Raw genomic sequence first — 15563 nt, 5'->3', positions numbered from 1 at the left:
CTCCATACTCATGAACATACAAAGGTCAACCCCTATCACGATAGCACGATATGGGAGACCGCGGAATAAAACCCAGGATTTTGAGGAGCTCTCGTCCATACGGTCCATCGAGCCAAGCCAGAGTTTTAGCCCGAATCTAGGCTCGCCGAGCCCGCCGGAGACCCCGAACTTGTCGCATTGCGTTTCTTGCATCGGGAAATACTTATTGTTGGAGCCTCTCGAGGGAGACCACGTTTTCCGAGCCGTACATCTGCACAGTGGCGAGGAGCTGGTTTGCAAGGTAATACCTCTCCTCCTTGTTCTCCCCCTGGGTTAGCCTGCTGTCGCGTGTTGGTTTCCTGTGTCTTGCAGGAGGGCCAAGCACGGTCGTGTAGCTCAATTATTAAACAGTTGAGAAACAAAAGGCAGGGAGACAGGATTAAAGGCGCATCCTGTAACTTTTCCCTCTCTCTAGACAATGGCCACGTTAGAGCGGTGGCCCGGAGCCAGTTTGCCTCTTACCCCGGGGATATTGTTCTGGAAAGAGCCGTCCTTCAAGTAGGTCTTAACGTGAGTTCAGATCAGGAGAAAGCCTCCTCTTCCCCACTCTCACTTTTCAAAATGGAGTAGGGAATCCCCAGATAATTTTAAGGTGTTGGGACCTGCTGGCTTCCTCGATTTTTCCCGTCCCTTGTTCTGTGAGTTGGGGTATAGAAGAGGATGGAGAAGCTGGGGGGAGATTGCCATCAGCTTTGTCTTAAAAGTGATTAAAAAAACCAACCCACATCGAATTAATCAGCCTGAGCTCCCTCACCGTGGAGGTTGTTTGCAAACAGCATCCTCCCCCATTGCACAATTGAGCAAGAATAAAACCTGCACACCTACGTCTTTTAGAAGAGCAGACAAAATAGCTATCCCACTCTGTAGCCTGCCTGCTTTTCTCTGCCTCCTCCCAATTTGCTTCTACTATTCAAAGGTGAGCTGTGGGGAAGAAGAAACCCACATGCATGCACGTCCATGGAGTGATCTTTTTCTCTTTTTGGGCTGAGGGCATAATTTCCTTTGTTCCTAAATTTCGATTCTCATTGTCTGCAGTGAGCCAGACTTATGCCCAGCAAACTGAGACAGTACCCGGTAGTAGTTTTTATAACTACGTAGCAAATTGCAACCTTGCAACGCACGCTGCAGTGTTTGTATTGTTCCCAAAACATGGAATCGTGCCACTTGGCTATCTTGGGCAAATTTCTAGTGTTGAACTAACTGCAAAACGGAAAAGTAGACACATTACAGCTTATTTGTATTCCAGAGATTAATGATAGTATTGCTGACTGTTTCATACTTTCTCATACTTGATTCATAAGAAGTTATGGACTAGGTTGTAGCAGGGAAGTGAAAATAATTGCTCCCGTTTGCTATTTGTAAAGACTGGAGTTCAGAGGGCAATTTAAATATGCTTACTGATTGAGTTATAAAACCTGATGTTAAGGCAACCTAGGACTTTGTGTGATTATTTTAGGGGAAAAAAGGGCCCGTGACTTTGCAAAGGACTAATATTGCATGCTGAACTGAATGCTTTGTCACTAAACTGAAACAGAACATGAGAATTTCTAGAATGAAAGCCCTGCTCGGTGCAGTAGTACAGTGCTGCACTCTAGGACATTGGCATCTTTTCATGAAACAAACAGATCCCACAAAGCTGCTGCTCTGCATGAAATTATAGGTGAACTTGCATAGCAAGTAGTAAAGCAGGGGCTATGCTCTTCTTTGTTTCCTGTTTGGTTTGCAAGTTTAAGGCACTGTTTTGATAACAGTATGATCAGTATAACTGTAGCTCACAAAGAGTGGACTTTATTTTTTTCCTTCCCTTTAAGCTGTATGTTTTTGAGCTGATCCTGACATTTGAATAGTATCAGTGTTTCCATATGTGCGAGGCACTACTTTTAGCTCTGCTCCAAAAATATGATCTTATCCTGAATTGCTAGTTTGTGAATACACAGTTGTCAGTCCTGAACTCAATTTAATGCGTGCTTTAAAATGCCTGCAGTATCATGACTACTATTTGTCAAGTAGCCTTCCGGCTAAGAGACCTGCTATCTGGTATCTTATTGAAGATGCTCTTAGAGATTGCTTGCAGAAACATTGGTTTGGATAACAGACACATACTGATGATTCTCAAGATTCATTTGGCTGCACCCACTGACTGTACAGATGCCGTTATTTGCTTCAAGGCTCTGTGGCATCCAAACAATGGTAACTTCTCACTTCCAATTCCCAGCAAGAACTAAATCAAACTGCAGCTTATTGGACATTAGCTGAATTGAGGCCAGGGATCTTAAAAGCTGGGATACAAAGAAGCCCTTTATAAGAAGTATTCTAGATTGTAGCAGTATGATAGCACTTCCCATCTCCCCCCTTTCAGACATAGTACCGGTACATATCCAGATATACTTATTTACCATTGTCTGAGAACCACAAAATGCAACTCATTTATATCAGGATAATCTAGTTAGGAGAGAATTCTGGAAAGGCTTTTCTTCACATGAGGGTTTGAGCTACACGAATGTTCCTGCTTAAATTTTATTTTATAGCAGCCGCTTTGTAGAAGAGCCATTCACTTACAATGTAGTAGTTACGAGTTTTGAGATCCAAATGTCAATGAATTCTCCTCTGGAATGAATTACACACCAGGGATTTTAGCAACACCCCCTCTCTACCCCGGTTCTACTTCCCTAGCGCACCATGTCACCAGAATGCCTCAGTGCTAATCTACCCCCCGTAAAACGTGTTGGATCTGTTTGGCAGTCTGCCTTTAAGGTTGTTTTTGCCTGTGCCGGAGTATAGCAGCACAGGTATGGGATGGGGAGAAGGAGGTGTGTGAAGAGGGGGTGTCACAATTTCTTGGGGCTTGGGTCCTTTTTTGCGGAAGGAGTTTGTAAAATTGTGCTCTGAAGCGTTAAATGACTCGGGTTTTGAAGCCTCAGGTAAATTTTGATTGAACCGTATCTCTCTCAGTTTTGAAAGCTTTTTAAAGCTTCAAAGAAAGCAGGGAGATTTGCTTCTTGGAGAGGATACAAATACCCGCTATTGGAATAGAAATACTAGAACACAAAAAGAAGAAAAACAATTGCAGTTTAAACCAGTTGGTCAGAAGAACTTATAGCAGTTCTTGATTTTTATGTTCAGTTAGAATGACACATGACTACCTTAAATTCTTTTTACCACAGTAACAAAACACCCAAGAGTAAGTTACATATTAATAGAATTTTTATGCGGGTGGAAATGCTAATCCCTTGCTTTGTAGTACCTCTGGTGCAGGTATAATTAAAAATAAAAATCGCTCCTGTCAATACTTTGCTCATATTCTCTTTTAGCACACTGACTTCTGTTATTCTCAATGAAGTCTTTCTTGTAATGTGGGCATTTCTCAATTGACTCAAATACCAATTCATTCGTCATCACTAGATTATAGTAACTTTTTATATTTGGGTTTCCCAGCAGCCTTTTTAATTCTTACAGTTCATTCATAAGATCAGTGATAACATACTTACTAGTAAAGGGACACTTTGCTTTTAATGGAGCACTCGATTGAAATGCAGAGAGTTCAGGGTGGTTTTGTCTTTGCCTTTTGAAGGTTGTTTGTCTGCGCTCCAACAGGCAGGGCTATTTTCCCGGTTGTCCTTCTGATCTTACAGCCATTGTAAAACCGAGACTTTGAAAGTGAAAGTGACTTTGCTGTTTGTCAGAGATGAAAAGAAAGGCAGGAAGTAAATATGAATAGTGCTAGACGATATTTTAAACCTGAAAATCCTTAAAGCTCTAATGGGTTAATTAAATCAAGACAGGGAGGCATGTGGATCAGGGTGGATTTAATATGACAGCTTCTCTCAATACAAAGCTACTGGCCATGTTCTCTATGAGTTTATTTGGATGGAAGATAGAAGATAAACATGTTTCCTTCTAAGTACTGCTCCTGTATGTCTCTGGTCTTCAGAGCTTAATTCAGATTACATTCTAAATTTGAACAGCTATTAGCTAATGAACCTATTCTTACTTTAAGTTTTGAAGACTAGCCTTTCCTGTCAAGGTTATGCATATGTTCTGTGTGGGGTTATGTAGTCTGTTTTGTCTTGTCCTCAGTGCCATGAGCTTGTGACATCCTGTTTACATTGGTGCAGCTTCAGCAGCAGCATAAATTGTACTTAGAGATGGTTCTGTTAACAGAATTAGATGTACCATAACTTCACTGTCCTTCGTGTCGCTAACCCTGGCTTTACTGTCATTGTTCCTGCAGGTGTTTGATATTGGCTGCTACCAGGAGTTACTAGCACCATGTTTTTGTCTGCCTGCGCATAAAAATATCAACCAAATTACTGAAATAATTCTTGGGGAGACAAAAGCATATGTGTTCTTTGAAAGGAGCTATGGGGACATGCATTCGTTTGTTCGTACCTGCAAGAAGCTTAAAGAAGAGGAGGCAGCCAAACTCTTCTATCAAATAGCTTCCGCTGTTGCACACTGCCATGATGGTGGACTGGTACTGCGCGATCTCAAGCTGCGAAAGTTTATTTTCAAGGATGAGGAAAGGTAAGAGTCTCCCTTACTTTACAGGTGGGGGTGCCTGAGGTCAGATTCAGAGTTACAGGATGCTGTGCCCTTCGTTGTCGCCGTACCGTTTGTTTGTGGTCCACAAGGTGTTACGCTTTCTTTGTTTTCCTCTGCTACCTGGTCATGGGATGGATGTGCCATTTTACCTTCTGGCTTAGGCTTTGGAGTAAAGTAAGTATAGAGCGTCATTTGCATCTGTGCCTGGCCTCTGCATTTCCACCTAGACGAGTGCCCTCGTTCCTAAGGAGGGGACATCTGGAGGAAGGCTCCGCATACATGTCTGTAAAAGCTCTGCCATCATAAATGCTGATGGTGTTAAAAGAGGGAAGGAGCAAAAGATCCAGTATGTTAAAGAGGGTTGGGGACTGAAATGGCTCATTCCAGTGAGGAGGTGTGAAGAGGAAGAACAACCAAGTTGTTAATGCAGACATAGGTTGGAGGGAAGGGCCACCAGTGCTTTGAAGGACTTCTTTGAGGACAGCTTCTTTCTTCCTGTGCTGGGAAGGGTCTGGAGACTGCTTCTGAGAATATTATGTGGTCACTAATCATACTAAGACTAAAACCACCTTGCTGTGTGGGTGCCCGTTTTTAGTATCAGAGCTGTTGTGATACTTGGGGAACTACCCTTTTTTTGTGTGTTTGGTTGGGTTTTTTTAATCTCCTCCCTGCACACTCTTGTCTCTCAATAAATGGTTGGTAAATGATTTGGGGAAGGAGTATGGGAAGACATGGAAAGAAATAATGCTAGATGCTCTGGGTATATTGTTGAAATGCTATTTCTGATGCTGAGCCATAGCTATACTGTGGTACCTGTGGAAACTTCATATCTCTTTCCTTGTGGTTATCAGTTTTCATTATGTTACATCATGTATTAACTTGCAACTTCCACATAAAGCATGAAAGTAATGAACACTGTCAGATTAATGTCAGGCTTTTACAGGGGGATTAAATTGGAAGATGACCATTATGGAAAAAAATGAAACTAAATGGGGGCAGAGCCTGCCTTTGTGTTTCCTCATTTCTTGGTAGAGGATGGGGAGATGTTTTTCCCTTTTAGTTAAATCCTGTAAACTGTCTGAAAGCTTGTTCAAACTGTTGCAGAGTGAAATGGATGTTCTGGAGAGCTTTGTTAAAAATAACCAATGCGTGTCAATTCCATTTGGGGCTGTTTGGCGAAGTTATAAGCAACAGCAGAGGCACAAAAGTTTTCTACGGTCTCAGTAAGTCTGTGATCTGAGAATTGGAAAAACTAATACACAATTCAGTCAGGAGAGAGAGGTTTGTGGCCTTAAAATAAAAATGACAACCATCTATCCTGTTTAAATATAGTCTATTTAAATTTTATTACAAGTTGAGTTTTGCAAAATAAACTTCTGCTTTTAATCTCTTTACAAACTGAAAAATAAAAGACATATTTTCACTTCTTAATTCAGTCCAGGCAATTCTCTGCAAAGCAAATAGCCATTCCATATTTTTCTACCTCAGCCCCAATATATATGATTACCTTTTCCTCCTCTTCAAATTAAAAAGCCTAAAATGAAACTAGCTTAATGTCCATTCAGACAGAAATGCAAAGCAGGTAGATGTATACTGACTGCACTTTCACAACTTTTACTGAGTTTAATAATTAAACACCATTATAGCACCTTTGATGCAGATAAGAAGGAAACTTGTACAAAATAGTTGAGGAAGGGATTGTTTTCTGTTGTAGCTGATAATGTCCTAACGTTAAAATGGATTTTTTTTCCTGGGGATATGTGTAAACTTGTGTGGTTTTGTACAAAGGACAGGACTTGGAGAAGCCCTAGGGCTCACCCTAACTGTCCGCTCTAAGCAAAGGCAGCGTGAGCTCAGGGCAGTGCAGCGGGCGCAGACGTGGGCCTGTGCTGAATACTTTTGAACTCCTACCCTGCCGCTTACTAGGAACTGAATGTAAGACGAGGCACGGGGCCAAATCCTTTAGCCACCCAAGAAGAGTGGTGCGTACTATAATAGTAGTGTTTGCTTTTATGAATGTTTTTAACGTAACTGCAGTCTGCAAAATCGCAGTTACTCACTTCTGAACAGTGTTTTCTAATTATACAATAATTCACTTTAAAGGTCAAATACGACTTGCTGGTTATTTTTAAGATAATCATAATGTGGTTTTCTTCTGGAAGTAATGTTGATTTGTAAGTAGAGAGGTATTGTAATCCTTACTCTGTTAAATAAACAGAGGTGAAATAGTGTGAGATAGAAATAGAACCAAACAGCAACTGTTTGTTTTTACATGCTCTGATCATCAGACTGTAATCAGTCATCACTTTCAATCTGCTGCTATATTTAGACTGAAAAATCTTCCTGGTCCTTCCGGGTTCACGGAGGTGTTTGTGTGTTGCTTGTACCCCTCCAAGCTCGTGTTTCCCTGAGGGTGCTGGTGAGGATGCCTGCGTGCTGAGCAGCCTGCCTTTCAGAAGCTGCCGTCGGCGGCAGTGCCTGGGAGATGGGTGCTGCATGATCTATTGCTCTTTGATACCTGTAATGAGCCAAGGAGGAAGAAAAGGTGAAAATGATGTTTTGAGAAATGTGCATGAACTCCACTGCTGCGTGTTGCTTGTTCTTCAGTGGAGCTCTTTCTCAGTAGTTCTTCTCCTAACTATTTCTTCAAGTCTGTTTTTCTGCAGTTCACCTTTAGTACCTAGTGCTTTGAAACTTGTCTCTTACTCAAGACTCTTGCAGCTTTTATTTTGATAGAAGAAAAGATAGGAAATCCAGCATGCAGGCAACACATTAATGGAGAACTCACTTCTCTTATTTTTTTAGTAAGATACTTGTCTGCTCTTAGCTGAGAGCTGCCAGACCGGGGGAGCCAGAGAGAATGTGAAGGATATGTGGAAGCAGTTCCATTTGTTTAAAAAAGAAAATCAATTAAAGCATTTCTTAGTACATACTCCTTCCATTGATCCTAATGATATCCTGGTAGTTCAATATGAAATCAGAGCTCCTGGAATTTTGCAGACTGGTACATATAGCATTGAAACTCTTTCCACCTCATTCCTATTATCTAAATTACAGCTGGAATTTGCAAAGATTCAGGCTCCTGATCTAGCAGCAGTCATGAATGCTCTTTGCTCCTGCTGATGTCACTGCTAAGAATGCATGTTATTTGGATGTTGCAAATTGCAGTGCCTTGGGATGTCTGTAATGAACTGGGAAGTAAGAAGGTGAAAAAAGTAATGTTGGGAGGCTGGTAGTGCTGAGCATTTTGTAGGGGTCCTAATTTTACTAGTGTTGTTCTCTTGATGTGCTAAATCAAAGGTAGACTGTGGTGGTGTGTTATGTCTTATTATGCATATGTGTAAATACATCAGCACTTAAAATGAAATCCAAAATTCCACAGTGTAGAAACAAACAAAAATAATTTGCCTGTGTTTCAAGGTATATATAGCTTCTTTTAATCCTGACCTGCAGAAATTTTGAAGATATGGTAAATTGCATTCCATGAAAATGATGTGGGCTGTTGCCAAGCACCTTAGGTCTGTTATGTTTTTGGGTTTGGGTTTGTTTTGGGTGTTTTGGCTTTGGGTTTTTTTTTAATTTAAATGAAGGTTGGGGGATTGTGTTTTTCGGGATGCGTATATGTGTCTGTGGTCTTTTAGTATTGAAATTTCAGAGTTAGGCTCCTTAAACCTGCAGCTGATCTTGATGAAGCAGAACTTCTAAGACATTACAGCATGGCTGGAAATGTTTTGTAAGGCTGGGTTAGCAAGCACCAGCACATCCATTAAATGAGGGCAGTGACTTTCAGAGCACTAAAAATACGGAAAACAACACTGACTTGCCATACTGGGTCTCACCAGACTTTTTCTAAAGTACCTATAAGATTCTTGGATATTTTAAAAATCGGGTCCTTAAACTTCTAAATAAAACTTGAATCCAAAACAGTAGAGATGCGCTAAGATAAAACGTGGTTTTATATGTTTTCTGCTTCCATGCGTCTTGGTCATTTTTTCTTGTCCTGGATATTAAGCCAGGTCAATGTTGATGTTATGGGGCTCTTGCTTTTGATTATTTTCGCTGTGTTCATGTCATGGTATTTACAATTTTCCTTGTACAGCCTGTCCTCGTAGTAGGCCCTTGGGCAGAGCCACTGTGCCCTTCTAGCTGGTATCCCGTAAGAACGTTGCAGAATGGGCAGGGCTTTTTGGGTTGTGCTAAAAATAGCACTATACACAGTATTGTGCTAATAAAGCAGTTCATCAGTCTGATATATAGCAGATGCTTTGAGAAAGAGCCACCTCAAAGATCTCAGAATTAAATAACACATTTCTGTGTTGGTTGTTCCAATGGTTTTCTTAATACAAGAACATTTCTGTTGTCAGGGAATTATTAATTTCTTTAGTGCGTTTTTAAGCCTTTAATTATATTAAAATATTAGCTGTTGTAATATTTGAAGTTTAAAGACCTTGTACAGTCATCATACTTGTTGAAGGGAAGATTAAAATAATTTTGGTATTTAGATATTGTAATTTTCCTGTATTCTTTGAGTAAATATGAGAAATGGTAGGCAGGTGGGATTCAATTAAAAAAATAGAACTTGACACTTTTTGCGCTGCACCAGGGGAAGGCAGTCAGTACAATATACTAATTTAGAAAGCCTGTGTTAGTATAACATATTTATTTGGTGCTCTTAAAATTTTTTTCTTTTTTTCCTCTAGAATTTCTCAGCTTTGAGTGGATGATGCTTTAAGGTGACCTACTTATGTTGTTTGCAATCCTAGTGATACAAACCTGATCCCACAAAAAATACAGAATGCATATACTGACCTTTTTCCAAGTAGACCTTTCATTTTCTTATACTTAGTAGCAAGTTTCCTCCCCAGCATTTGTCAAATTGTAATGCAGTCAGCCGCTTTTTCCCTGTGTTGTTGGAACTTGCTGTTTTACTTACGATTCAATAGAGAACAGGTAAGTTAACGCTTTCCCTAAGTCCTAGAAAGAGAGTCCTAAAGTGGAAGAAAATTAAATAAAACAGGAGTGCTCTTTAAATACCAGAAGATTTAGAAATAAAACCAGTCTTCACATTACCCTGAATGGGGCCACAGGACCAAGAGCATAACTTCTTCAGTAGTGGAGGATCATAGGTCAGATTTCATCCCAGAAATTTTTATTCCTAGAACATAGGGAGGAAGGCGAATTTCTTCACAGGCAGCAAATCTCTGCTGTCAAGCTTAGGATAGAGGATGAAGCAGTTGCACAACTGTTTTCCACAGAAAGATTCATGCTCCCTTTTGCCTTCATGTGGCATAAGCCTCTCTTTTCTCCCGGCGTTCCTGGGAGCAATGCACTTTAGATTTGTTGGGTATGTGGTACCCTTCCCAGCGGGGTGCGGGAGGCTATCTGCAGATGTTGAACATCATGCCAGCCCTGTGAAGTGCTTAAATCTCTTCCCAAGGGCATAGATAGTCATAGAGGTTAAGTGCTGTGCCTAAGGTCATAAATGAAGGCAAAAGCCAGGGAAAAGTTGGCTGCTGGCTGGCCCTGAGATGAAGATGGGAGCTCCAATGGACCTCAAGTCAGCTCAAGGCCCTTCAGTGAGACCATGAGTATTGAGAGCCTTTGCTGTAGTACCCAACTCCGAGTTTGCAGAATATTTTACCCTTGGACTGTGGTATCTTTTGGTATTTGGCTCGTGGTTGGACCTGTGTCTTTTGTTCTTCACTCTTTTTTCAGTCTTTTCCCCTTTGCAGCCTCATGTACTAGCTCTGCTGAAGGGTGGTGTCGAGGTGCAGCTCCGTGCCATGCTTGGAGCAGGAGGGGAGCCCTGCTTAGGGGCATGCCTTTAGGCTGGGCTGTACCACTGCAGGTTGTCCCCATGTCCTGCCCGGCCTCCCCAGCCATGCTGTCTGACTTTCCGAGAGGTGCCTCTGGCTGAATGCTGTGTTACATGTTGGCTATAATGCCTGGCATGGTTGGATGCCCATCATGAGATGCCCGTCACGGGATTGATCTCTCCGTGATAGGTGCTTTGCAGTCCCTGGAAGTAGATGTCTCTTGAGACACCTTGCATTAAGAGTTCAACAGCTGGTTGTTTTGAAGACTTGAAAACCTCCATCCATAGACTGGGTGCAAAATACTCCATGTTGACTTTTGAGCAGAGACTGAGGATGTCTGTGGATGTTTGTGCTGGGGGTGAGGAGGGGAGGCAGGGAGCCCAGCTAGCGGAAGCTGCAATGGACTGTCATGGTGAAATTCTTCTGCTGCCTTCTCTTCTAATTGTCTGTATTATCACATCGTGAGATTACTTCAGGCTTGGGAGGGAGAGGAAGGGTGGAGATTGTAAACAGGAGCCAACCTGGGGCGTATTTAGTCTTAAGCATCTACTTTATTGGTAGCTGTATATTGCTTGGAGACAGGTTTACAGACACCTAAGCAAAAGGTTTCCAGTGGGGTTGTGAAATGATGCCCCTGCTTTATCTTAGAGGTGCTGAGCACCCACTGCAGACTCAGAAAGTGTAGGGCTTTTTTCACAACATGCAATTATGTTAACAAAATAAAAATTTGGTCTCCTTTCCCTGTGGAGCTTCACCATGTATCATGTGAGAAGACCTAGAAAAGATGGTCAACACAGCATACAGTTGACAGCAGAGCCTTTTAAAACTCTGATCTTCAATGTGATGTAAAAAGATAAAAGTGAGGTGACGTAGCTGCCCTGAGCCAGATGCTTATCCAATAATGGACTCCTCGCAGTATTGTAACCGGGCCCCTCTGTGGAAGGGTCTGCATTGGATTTCAGAGCCCGCACCCCGACACACACATCGCTACCTACCTACTTTTTGGGGAGCGTGTTGTCTCCTTAGGCGATAAGGACATGGAAGAAACTAAGTATGCAGCATACAGGACAGGCTAAGTGGAGTTCTGTAGAAAAAAAGCCAGCTTAAAACAAGTTAAAAGCCTTAAGTTGCTGGGTCCTGCAAGTCAGGAAGGGGGTGCGGGGCAGGGCTGAGTGCACTGGTAGCATCCCTTCAGAGGAAGGGTGGGGGATGTGTAATTTTTAGAGGCTTCCTCATTCTGCGGAAGTACCAGTGAGGGAATCTTCCCTGAGGAACAAGATTCATCCTGTAAACCTGTGCTGTCTGCAAGTCCCAGTTGTCTTTCGAAACATATCCTGGAGCCTGTTTCATTATGCAAGAGACTGTTTGTCTGACAGCCTTTGTGCAGGGTTTGGTGTTTTGGTTTTTTTCCCCCCCCTGAAGTTGTGTAGGATGTTGTGTGGTGAACTCCCAGTCTGTGTGCTGTTACGCACTGGAAGGGATCTCACAGTGAAAGGAGCAGGATTTAAATTGATGGCATAACATTTCCCCTCTGATCCTGTGTGCCTCGCCGCCCCCGGAGGAGATCGGGTAGTTCTGAGTTCAGAATGAGCCTTTGCACCAAGCTGCAAATCATCTGCACGGGGTTTCATTAGCCGCCTTCCCCATCTCGCTGTCTCCATGACGGCAGCCTACTTCTGCATTATTTAGGAGAGATTCCCTTAGTTAAAAAAATCAATTAGCAAAAGATAACTGTTTCCAGTGTCGAGCTTCCCTTCCCTCCCCCCCCCCCCCCCCTCCTTGTGACTCTAATGGCATGATTGCATTCATGCTTGTCTTGTCTTTATGATGGGGTGCTAGCAACTGACCTTGATTAAATGACCTGTAAATTATTGGCCACATAGGAGCAATCCCTGATCTACTGGGCAGTTGATGGCTTGAGTGCCTCTACCTAGGGAAAGGCTTTCCTGGCCTCAGTCAGAGTAATGTTGAAATATGAGATAGCATTGCTTGGGTGCCTTCATTTTTTATGTGTAGGGGGGAACATTGTAAGGCACCTCTTCCCTTTAGAAGTTGCCACTTTGTATTTACCTGCAGTCATAATAATAAAATGGCAATTCAGATGGCAGTGACGGTTGTTTTCTGATCTCTGGAGGCATGAGGCTGCAATATAGAATCTGTAAATCTGGATCATCTAATTTTGAGCTAGCCTGAATAGCAAGTGGATGGTGTACCTGGAGTGTCCATAGCAGGATGGCTCCTTCCATCTTCTCCCTAAGCAGCTGATCTGGCTGTCATCTCGGGGATGATGCTGTACTAAAATTGTGGGTCTGGTCTGCAGTTAGCGTTTCCAAAATGGTAACGGTGGCTCAGCTGTGGTTCAGGTGTTACTTCCCATACAGATGGCTTCAGGGGCAGACTAGAAGCAACTGTTTTCAGTGATTCAGGCATGAGCTCCTTTACTACTCACTGTTTATTCACTGCAGTGGAGATATTTTCCTTTGAAACACTCAGACTTTCAGTCAGTATTTCTGCTTTAAATGTTACAGATTTTTTTTTTTCTCCTGCCTTATGAGCTTAGAGCCCTCTGAATAATTCCACTGATTTTGGTATGGAAATTGTGTTTGGAGAGCAAGTGTGAACGCCAGGTTCTTACAGCCCTGGCTTTGGTGTCAACAGGCAGGATAGCAATTTGCCAGTAGCCCCTAAGCTCTGCAGGGAGGGGAATAATGCGAATCACTGAAAAAAGTGTAGGATGTGCAACAAAGCCGTCTGCCAGAGACGGGTGCTAACTCAGGAGGTTGCATTGAAGAATCTTCTGGAAGACGTTTAATTGATTAGGTTTTGTTACATTACTGAAGAGCAAAGTCTGAATGCAGTCAAGTAATGAATGGCATATTGATAAGAAATTCAGAGTGGTATTGTTTTTCATGGGTTTCCCTGACGGTTTCTATGGGGACAAAGACGCATTTCCCGTCTGAGTGCTGCTGCTGCCCTCTGATTGCACTTCTGTGGTTTCATTCACCAGTAATGGGAAAGCATTCATAGGCAGAATAGCTTCCCCTTTTTAAATAGCCATGATTCAGGGTTGTATTTTTTTTAATGCATTAGGCTAATGCAGTGTTTTATCAATGATCTGATAGATGCATAATGCTCTTTTTCCAAGTGCTTATTCAGGGTCTGCATTAAAACTTGAAATTATGTACTGTAATTACGTAAGCCTTGACAAAAGTCTTTGTTGCCCTGCAGTATGTGTACAAAGTGATTCTCATCCAGCTTTGGCAGTAGCTTACATTTGAACTTTAGGGATTAATTTTGTTGCAACCATTTGAATGGTTGAACTCAAATGCTGATGCATTTGGAAACCTTTTTCTCTTGTGGGGGTCCTTCAGTTGACTGATGTGAGTTAATTATTTAGAGAATGAGAGTTTTTTAGAAATGTGACTTTTAAAAAAAAAAAAAAGAATTATTTTGGTTTGTCCTTTTTCTGCTCTCTGATGGGAGGCACTTCAAAGCTGATTGTGATTTCACATCTCAGTGTTTGGTTTTGAGTCTGTCCCTTGCCTGCCAAATGTCGAATTGAGGGTTGTCCGATTACTCTGCAATTGGATACACTCCCCCCCTTTGCTGTGGAGTTTCTGTATTCTCAGAAACTACTTGCAGTTTTGAGGGTCTGTTTGTTGTTGTTGGCTTTTATTCTTTTTCCTGGATGTTCGATTTCAGTGCTTCCTCTGAGAGAGAGTGTGTGTGGGAGAGAGAGATTGCTTCTCATCCAGTGTGTCTCTGCATTTCTGTGTATTTAGACTCCTCTCTTTCCTGTTCCACTCCACCCCCCGCAAAAAAAAAGCCCTCTGGCTTGCAGAAAACAGGGTTCTTTTAGCCAATGCTTGAAATGTGGAGGAAGGGGAGGCCAGCCAGAGCTGGAAGCTCTTTCTCGCAGAGATGGGGTGCTGCGTGCTGGGAAATAGCAGCTTCTGAGCCAGGCTGCTCCTTTTTGATTGCCTGAAAAAACGTGAAATGACTGTAAAAAGGGGAGTGAGACTTGCTGTTTACACCTGTGTATTACCGAATTGTAGTACGATTACAGACTGTGTTCTGTATGCGAGGCTGAGGTATGTGAAGTCATCCATCACTGGTGAAAACAGGCTGGAGTGGGTCTCCCCAGCTCCAGTACTGGCTCGCGGCGAGGGGTGCTGGCAGAGCCGAGCCAGGGCCCTTGGCAGCAAAAGCTTGTGAGTGCTTCTGTGCACCGGCTGTGTCAAGCAGGCAAGCCGCCATGCTGGCGAGCCCTTCCCTTACTCCTGTGCTCTCCTTGCTGGACGGATGGAAACCTGCGTTGTCACCTTCTGCAAAGAGACCCGACCTTACAGATGAAAATGGGAACACCCGAGTTGCTTCTGGTGGTAATTGGGAGGGGGAGAAAGTCACACTGAGGCCGTGTACCTGGCAGTATGCGCTCAAGAGATGCAGCTCCTGCAGTTTGCGAGGGAAATGTGTACCTGTGTGGAGTGGCGTGTCCAGTGCCGTACCTGTGCTGGAGCACCGCCTCGTTGCAGAAGAGCCATTTCACCACTTGTACCTTATACACGAGGGTGTTACTGATTGAGAGTTTCGGGGCTGGCGAGGAGGGAGGAGGAGGACTGAAGGTTGTGTTTTTGTTTAATTTGGGACCTTTTGTTTCCTCAAAGCCTGTCAAGTCAGTAGGATGAAAAACCTCGTTTGAGTATTTGCTTCATTTGGCCGCAGCTTATGGAGGAGCATGCAGATAAGGGCCAGCTGTTGCTCCATTTGCTTGCTTAAACAAAACCCTCTGTAGCATGCGCGGAGGGCTGCAGGCTGCAGCACCTTGCAAGGAGAGCAAGACAGGGATAAGGCTTTTGTATGCTGCTTCTGTTTTATTATCAAGAAATGATTTCTCCTGTCGATGAATTTTGACACACCTTGCAGTCTGCTCTTTGTGGTTTTGTACTGCGTCCATTGTAGAAAATAAGAGATTAGGGAATTCCAATAATCTTATGTAATATCAAATCTTCTCATTGAACTGTTTCTCTAAATTTGGCAACTCCCAGAAATGTAAAATAGGATGGGAGAGTAACAGTGTTTCCCTGCGCTGTTGACACTGGGATGGCAGGAGAGCGTGTGGGGGGGGATGAATTCCCTCCTGTAAGTTGCTTATAAATAGCATGC

General features: G+C 42.8%; 1 protein-coding gene across 2 annotated transcripts in view; it reads left to right on the top strand.

Moving 5' to 3' along the window:
• Nucleotides 1-6: 6 nt before the first annotated feature.
• Nucleotides 7-15563, top strand: part of TRIB2 (tribbles pseudokinase 2) — a 20153-nt gene continuing 4596 nt past the window's right edge. The window contains exons 1-2 of one of the 2 annotated variants that reach the window (XM_009332474.1): nucleotides 7-280; nucleotides 4271-4563. In XM_009332474.1, the coding sequence (XP_009330749.1) occupies nucleotides 11-280; nucleotides 4271-4563 (563 nt within the window). In that variant the 5' untranslated portion in view covers nucleotides 7-10. The remainder of the gene's footprint in view (nucleotides 281-4270; nucleotides 4564-15563) is intronic. The other variant, XM_009332475.1, reaches the window with a different exon arrangement.

This window comes from Pygoscelis adeliae, unplaced genomic scaffold, assembly GCF_000699105.1.
Source record: "Pygoscelis adeliae isolate BGI_AS28 unplaced genomic scaffold, ASM69910v1 Scaffold168, whole genome shotgun sequence".
NCBI classification, from domain to species: domain Eukaryota; kingdom Metazoa; phylum Chordata; class Aves; order Sphenisciformes; family Spheniscidae; genus Pygoscelis; species Pygoscelis adeliae.
This window is presented reverse-complemented; position numbering and strand designations above follow the sequence as displayed.